Here is an 8,131-nt window from a genome sequence, read left to right on the forward strand (position 1 = left end):
ATACAGCTGCCCAACATCTGGAACCTGCAGGACAAACAGCTGCTATGATAATGTCTGGCACAACCTGGTCACACAGGCCCATACCACCCGTATATACGCTCCTGCTGCGATATCTGAGGTACAGGAGCTGTATATACTGAGTTACAGTTAGGGAATAACGACACCAGGAATGTTCCCAAATATGCCTCCATATGTTCCACATTAAGTATGACATTCACTCTTATACCTTTAATCTTTCCACATAAAATCTCAGGTATTCCTATCTGTATGGCAAAGACAGTATTTTTGAGCTGGTCCACGACACTGCAGTGCATCGATGTCAGATTTTGAGCATTTGTTCAGCAGCTGCTAAGTGAAAAAGAAAGTTTTCTGTAGCTGGCGGAAATCGCTTTTGTTTCAGGGCCTCAGAGTTAAGGGTTCGCTTTTCACTGCCATCAGAAACTTCAGTAAGTGAGGCTAAGGTAGCCAAGATTTCTTTTGTCTTCAGAGAAATATCCTTAAAGAACAGAAAAACAAGCAACCGTCAATACAGTACTGGGTGTTAGAGTGTTTTAACGCTTAATACAAAAATAGAACAACACAGAACAAAAAGAAAATAATGCTGCCTGGCAGAAGAGGGTCTGGCGGTGCTGGCAGACAGCCTGCTAACAGGAGCCAGCAGTGTGCCCAGGTGGGCCAACAGCATCCCGGCCTGGATCAGCAATGGTGTGGCCAGCAGGAGCAGGGTACTGGGCACTGGTGAGGCCACAGCTTGAGCACTGGGTTCAGTTCTGGGCACCACAGTGTAAGAAAGACATAGAGGTGCTGGAGAGGGTCCAAAGAAGAAAAATGAAGCTGGTGAGGGGTCTAGAGAACATGTCTTGTGAGGAGCGGCTGAGGGAGCTGGGGCTGTTTAGTCTGGACAAGGCTGACAGGAGACTTCACTGCTCTCTACGCCTGCCTGAAGGGGGCTGTAGGGAGGCAAGGGGTGGTCTCTTCTCCCAAATAACTAGCAATAGGACAAGAGGAAATGGCATCAGGTTGCACCAGGGGAAGTTTAGATTGAACATTACTAAATTCTAATTTCTTTACTGAAACAGCAGTGAGGCATTGCCGAGGGAAGTGGTGGAGTCACCGTTCCTGGAGGTGTTCAAAAAACGTGTAGACGTGGCACTTCAGGATATAGTTTAGTGGTCATGGTAGTGTTTGGTTGACAGTTGGACTTGATGATCTTAGAGATATTTTCGAACCTCAATGATTCTACGATTCTATAAATAAACAGTTACTTTTAAACAAAGACCCATTTATTTTAAGGCAAACTTGAAACAGCTCTTCAGCCTGCTCCTGTGCGATGTTGAATGAAGACTGCACAGCCACTCCACAGGCTCCTCTCCCCAGCCTAACTGCTCTTTTGACTCAGTTGCTCAGTTGTGAAATGTCTAATAATCAATTAGATAAAAAAGCGAAAAAAACCAAACCCAAATAACAAAAACATCAAAAAAATGAGGCTTTAGAGCTGAGAAGCCTTATCTCAGTAGGACTCTTGCAAAGGTATTGACAACACAATTGACAAGGTATTGAGCAAAAGACATTCTCTGTAGAGTAAAACTGGAAAACTAATTTTACATGTAGTTTTTTAATTAATACAATTCTGAAGTTTATCCAGCAATGTGGTTACACAAGAGAAAACAGAAACCAATTACAGCATCCTTAAAAACCTGTGTAAAGAATAAAAATGCTCATTTGTAAAAAGAGGCTACAAGAGATCAACTTATTCCCAGGGACAATCTTCCTCGTACTTCCCCCCTCCACCAAGACTTAGTGACAGAAGTAATTTAACTAGATTTAAAAATAAAAGAAAAAAAAGTATATTCACCTTAATGACTTGGCTGTCTGATTTATCTGGATCTTCTGCAGATTGAACAATTAGTTGTCCAATTTCTTTGTGAAGTTTTCCCATTGCCATTGCCTCTGAGTAAGAACAAAAAAAAGCACACACTCACGTAAAATAACCATTTCTGCGATATCTAGGAAAGCCTACGAAGAACGAGCCCAAACAAGGAGTCCTCTTCACAACTGCAATTGGAAATCTATTAGTAAAGGCAGTAACTTGATGTATCAGCAGCCAGCACAAGCAAATTGTCTACCTCTAAAGCGGTTCAGAGCATACAAGCTTTCCTTTCAAATAGTCCCCAATCTCCAAGTATTTAGAGCGATGTTTTTCTAAAGATTCATGCAGTACCTTTGCTTTCAGCCAAACATCTCATCCACATAACTAACATGAACATTTTGAAACCGCAGTTGTGCATTTATCGGAAGATGAAGAATTTCCTTCCAAATTCCAACTTTTCATCTGTCTTTCAGGGTCTCAATAAAACTGAAAGACAGAAGCTTATACGTTGACTTTTCAGAACATAGATGGAAGAAGAATCGAGACTGACTTAGAGCAAGGCTCAGCAGTAACTATCAGCTCTGGAATAAACAACCTGTAAATCCAAAATATAGAAAGCAACCAACCTTTTACAACAGGGGAAACTGTGATCTCACTATCTGCCAAATTCACATACACATCGTAAAGGTCTGGTCTACTGTTCACTTCAGAATCTGTAAATCCAGCAATGTAACCTAGAGAGCAGAATTTGGGCAAGATTAGGATCTTCGTGAACAAAACCAAAACAAAACCAAGATCCTGTGAAAAACCATAGTCCTTACATCTGTTGACTCATCGGAACAAGAAGGTTGCTCTGCTGATATTATCAGTCCTTTAGCAAGCAGAACACTTCACTTCCAAGGAGCTTAAAAATCAACCTCTAAAATTGCCTTGAACGTGGATAAACGGTTAACTATACACATAATATAAAAATTTGAAATTTAAAACTCTCTTACTACTAATACTATTCATTTTCAAATGAAGAAGACACCACACTTCCTCTTTAAAAGAATCTCTACTCCAGAGCGCCTTGTCACAAGGTCAGTATTGGAACAGAGGAATAAAACCACGTTTTCCTATGCACAGCGTGCTGGGTAAGTAAACCTAAGAGCACCCCTTTTCCCTGTGGAAGTCATTCAGTGAGCTGAAACAAGCCCTGTTAGTAATACAGGAGAAATACTGAAGGTGAGCAGCGTCCCTGTCCATGGCACAGGGGTTGGAACCAGACGATCTTTAAGGTCCCTTCCAACCCAAACCATTCCATGGTTATTCTGTACAGAGAAGCTTCTTAATTGGCACAGGAGGTGTCGCGCCAACCGTCACATAAACGAAGGGCCTCTTCTTGGATTACACGTTAAGCACTGTGCACACATGGCAATGTGTCACACAGATCAAACTCCTACAGAGCTGCTAAAGTCTGTCTGTGAGCCAGACACTTCACTGGCAGCAGACAAAATAAACATTTTGGAACTTCAGAGTTAGGAAGTGTGGAGAAAAAAAAATCCTACCAATTCAGTTTCTACCTATGTGTAGAAAACAGGGGAGGGAAAAAAGTAGCTTATCTAAAGTGAGCTACTTCTGTGCAACCGGAAGACTTTCAATACCTCTAATCACAGCATCAAAAAAGTCTCAAAGCTGCTTTGCATCTGTGATGAGGGACAGACTTATGCAGATCCACCCAGAAACAGCACATTAACTAGTTATCTTCTAACATACTTGTTTAATTTGCCTTTTCTGTTTAACTTTGAAAAATAGCATTAACAGCAAAGTAACCTTTTTTCCCCTCCAAAAGCACTGGTGCAAGACCTTGCAGCAAAAGAAACTGAAACAAAAAAAATTTCCTTATATTTTTGATTAATAAGTTATTACTACCTGTGCAGGCTTTTAAGGCTTCTACTTCCTCCTCATTTAGATGCACATAGGAATGAAGAATTGACCAGTCTTGTCGATGCCACACTAAAGCAGGCAAAGTCCTAGGGAAATCAGATTGGTACTTGACACACAGGAGATTTTTATTTATACTAATTAAAATTTCACAGTACAAAATGCATGTCATAAGAAAGAACTACCATGACTACGTCTTATTTGGCACATGTATACATGAACTACAGACATTTCTACTACCAATGCAAGCAGAGTTTATTGCTCCTTCTACAGTTAATTTTTTCCAAGTTGACAAACATATGGCCAGAGCCCTAAAACGTATTTAGCAGGATTTCAATAAACAGGTTTAGCAAAGATTTTTTTGTTGTACTATTATTATAGACATTTATCTCAATGAAGGTTCAAGACTTGCTGGACTTTTAGGGGTGGGTGGGGAGGTAAGGATTGACAAAGTACCTGGTAAACTCCTGGACAGCTTCTATTCTAGGATGGTACACTACAATTCTCTTCTTTAGCATCAATGCTGTATATAAGATAACTGTTTCCATCCCAAACTGAGATACTATATCTAGAAAAGAGAGGGAAAATATTTTAAAGAAGATATATATGCTGATATTATAATCTGCTTTTTTGAAGAAGTTTAATAATAACAGCACAGATGATACTGTTAACAGTATTTACTTAAAGTACACATGAAAACCGGATTGTATTTTATGTTGTACAAAAGAAATCAGAATAGAGGCTTCTGGTACTAATTAACCTTTGATGGAACCAGCAAGATAAGCCTTCCGAGCATCAAAATCCCTGCTGAGGAAAGAGCCATTTTCTTCACTTTGGCAGATCCCCTTTGTAAGGACTGCAATGTAACTCTCCATCATTTTAACTGGACTTCCATGCTTCAAGTAGATTCTGTGTGAAAAGAAGAGAATTTGGTATTTTGACTATAATCAGTACCAGCAGACATGAAAAAAAAAAATCACAGTACCATAATTATCAATACTATTGGCAAGAATTCCCATTTTGGATGCCCAGTTGAGGTTTTAAATACTAAACTAGAAGTCTTTCAACAGCACACAGGTCTTTTAGGATTAAAAACTACCCTGTAGTTTTATTTGCATTTTCTGTTTTATAAAAGAAACATTTACTAACGTAGAAACACAGCACATAGGGGTAAGCACGTGTCCAGACTAAGGATCCTTTGCAGACTTGGAAGGCACTTGCTTTATGAAAAGGCAACTACTACACTAACTTCTATTATTACATGCAGACCATGGGACTAGTTTTGTTATCTAAGTATCACTAGACATTCTTCTGTACACTTTGTTAAACTATGAAAGAAAAATATAAACATGTCCTTGACGCTCGTTTGAAAAAAGAAAAAAAAAAAAACCAACTCAAAAAACCCACAAAACAACCACACGCCAACAAAATCTACACACTTGTATCTGTCTTCCAGAAAGGAAAGAGACACCGTAACCTATTTTTGAGGTTAAGGTACTTCAGGAATAACCCTGAAGCTCTCAACTACCTGTTTTCCACATTAGCTATAGTAAGGTTATGTCCCACCTGAAACTCAATTATCGTATTTAGAGGAAGCCATCCTGGACTTAAAAAGAAGAATTAGCTGATAAATCAGCAGTAATGTGAGTCACATCGAATCTAAGTATTTCAGGTATTGGTGAAATAGAACAATCTCAGTTTTTCAACACCCTGCAGAACTGATAACCCTGACAGCACTCCCAAGTCTGTGACACAATAATCTCACAACTGCATCCAATTAACTGCAAAATCTCAGGGAACACTCTTGGTACGAAAAGCTGGAACCCACCTCATCTGGGAACTGAAGGAAAAGCAAAGAAAGATGCAGGAGAGATCAGGAGAATTGGGACATGGAGGAAAGTGAGTAAACAGGACAAGGGGAGGAGAATATGGCAGTCTGGTTGTAAAAAGAGAAAAGACAGAGCCACAGGACTCAGGAGGCACAGGGCTCTCATTTTCCCAGAGGAAAGCAAAAACCAAGCTCTCCTTGGTTCAGAGGAGCTGCAACAAGTGTCTGGAGCCGAGATGTTGCGGAGAGATGCAAGCTGCCCGCCATGCACGTGGCGACCTTTGACTACCGACCTCTTCTCCAATGTTTAACCTTTTTACAAATATGTTCTCAGAGAAGATAAGCACGTGTTTGTGGTGGGGGGTGAGGGGCTGGAGAATACACCTTAAAACCTACGGGATGTCTGACAATCACCCAATACTTCTTCCCCGAACTCAACATAAGCACAAATCAAGGGTTTATATGAGTCACAGTCTGCAGGAAAAATTTTCCAGCAGATTGTTACACCAAATGCAAACACACCATAATAAAATTTTATCTTTTGCCTTGGCAAGACCAAAGCACGCACACAGCAATACCTCAAAGCAGCTTTTATACAGACCTACACAATATCCTAGTGAAGGCTGCGTATTTCTCGGGGTTGAAGTCTTTGGCCGTCAGCACGATGGAGAAGTGGGTCACCTGGGCAAGAAACACACACAGAAAAACACGCAGCTGATTTAATGATCCCATACAACCAGTCTTTTCCACATTATTGAACTTACTGCAGTACTCTGACAAGGTGTTTTGAACAAAAAAAACCCAACCAAACAAAAAAAAGGTAAGCAGTAGCAGCAGATCCAAGTTACCAACCACAGAAAAGGCCCAGATATAGATTTCTGATGTGACTAATTTCCACTGAGTCAGCTCTAACACAAGCTATCTTTTTCTTAATCTATTCTATAAGAGTTGCTTTCCTTTAATCTCTTCAGACCATTTTAAAAAAGAGAAAGGTATTTTTCTTCCCCACAGCAAGTAGGAACTTCTGGAATTTGTTGCAAACGGAGGGTGCAGAGAGCATCAGCGTATTTTGAAAGAGAACGGGAAAGAAACAACATGGATAGCAGGGCCACAAACGGAAATCCTCTTTAACTTCCTTAATGAAATGACTGGGGGCTGGGAGAGTATGAGGCTAAAAGTCTGCAGACAATGACCAGGCTTATGTGTCTTCCTTAAATAGCATCTTCCACTGCCACTGTAGGACACTTCGTTTTACTTTTTCCTATACCTTTAAGGTTCGTAGAAGACGTAAGCTTGCAGCGATGAAAGACAAGGAGCACTGCCGTGGCCATGCAAAATTACCACGTTTACCTTCTACTTAACCAAATAACACGAAGTATGAAAACTGAATAAACTTAACAGACAATTCAATTATCTTCATAAGAGGGAAAGCATAGAAGATACGACCATATTTGCAGTTTTTCCAGTTATCCATGCAACAGAAAAGAAAGAACCTATAAAACTCAACACTTTGGGAAGAAAAAAGGCAACAAGTTCTAGTATGGCTAGTACGAAAGAACCTCTGTAGAGCTCTTTTGACAAAAGAAAAAATGCTGAACTTGAAATGCAAAGTAACTAGAAATAACGGCATGAAACAGTATTTCCTTTTTAATACAAATAATCTACATTAGGTAACCAGTATCTCAGTCCCAATACATGTCTTGGTGAAAAATGAGATGTGTGAACTGCTTCAACAGCCCGGTAAGAGCAGTATGTGTGAGCCCAAAAAACCTCAACTCCCTCACAACACGCAGTGGGAAAACATGGCTCAAACTGCTTGGGGAAGCTCTGCAGAAGTTTTCCCTGAGCTCTACTGAACAACCAGCCGGCCAAATCCTACCTTTTTCAAGGCTGGAGAATCTTGAACTTCCACAGTTGTGATGTAGAACCAGGACCTCTTATACTGGCCGAATACAAACGTGTGGAGCAATTTATTTTCATCTGTAAGGCAGCACTTTCGCAGCAACAGACTCCTCAGTTCAGCTGTTACGGACGGATAACACCAAACCCACAAAGCATCTCCGTTGGAGTCTTTTTCTATGGTGGAAAGATGTTCACTGTGAGAATGCCAAACAGCAGCAAGGAAGTAAATTGATGGGTTAATCAGGTTTGTTTCCTGGAGTCAGATTAAAATTCCACCTTACCCTGACCCTAGACAACCAGTTCTGCCACCATCGGTTAAGCTGTAAGGCAGCACTTGTGCTATGGGGTTTTATTTTTCATATGTTAATACCCATCCACTCTTGACCTGCCTGATGAGGTGAAAAAGCAGCACCCGGAGTTTATACACACAAGCGAGGCACAGAGCAAGCACGCAGGCCAGCCTATTTAGGATTTTCCCCTGCTCTTCCCAATTCTGATTTCCTAACAGAAACCTCAGAAACCGTCAATTTAAGGCGCTCCGGCCGAGCTGCGCACGATTTAGCTCAGGAACAGCCAGACTTAAACTAAATTAAGAGAGACACCGGCCT

The 8,131-nt window shown here is 40.6% G+C and overlaps 1 protein-coding gene across 1 annotated transcript; it reads right to left on the reverse strand.

The window, feature by feature from the left end:
* Positions 1–201: 201 nt before the first annotated feature.
* Positions 202–7,697, reverse strand: FAM45A (family with sequence similarity 45, member A; the record flags this gene model as incomplete). Its single annotated transcript, XM_009872955.1, has 8 exons — positions 202–496; positions 1,856–1,950; positions 2,497–2,604; positions 3,782–3,882; positions 4,250–4,361; positions 4,554–4,702; positions 6,223–6,302; positions 7,501–7,697. Coding segments are annotated over 8 exons (1,019 nt in total), but the record flags the coding sequence as incomplete, so codon positions are not given.
* Between the last annotated feature and the right edge of the window lie 434 nt (positions 7,698–8,131).

This window comes from Apaloderma vittatum, unplaced genomic scaffold, assembly GCF_000703405.1.
Source record: "Apaloderma vittatum isolate BGI_N311 unplaced genomic scaffold, ASM70340v1 scaffold6947, whole genome shotgun sequence".
In the NCBI taxonomy this organism is placed as follows: domain Eukaryota; kingdom Metazoa; phylum Chordata; class Aves; order Trogoniformes; family Trogonidae; genus Apaloderma; species Apaloderma vittatum.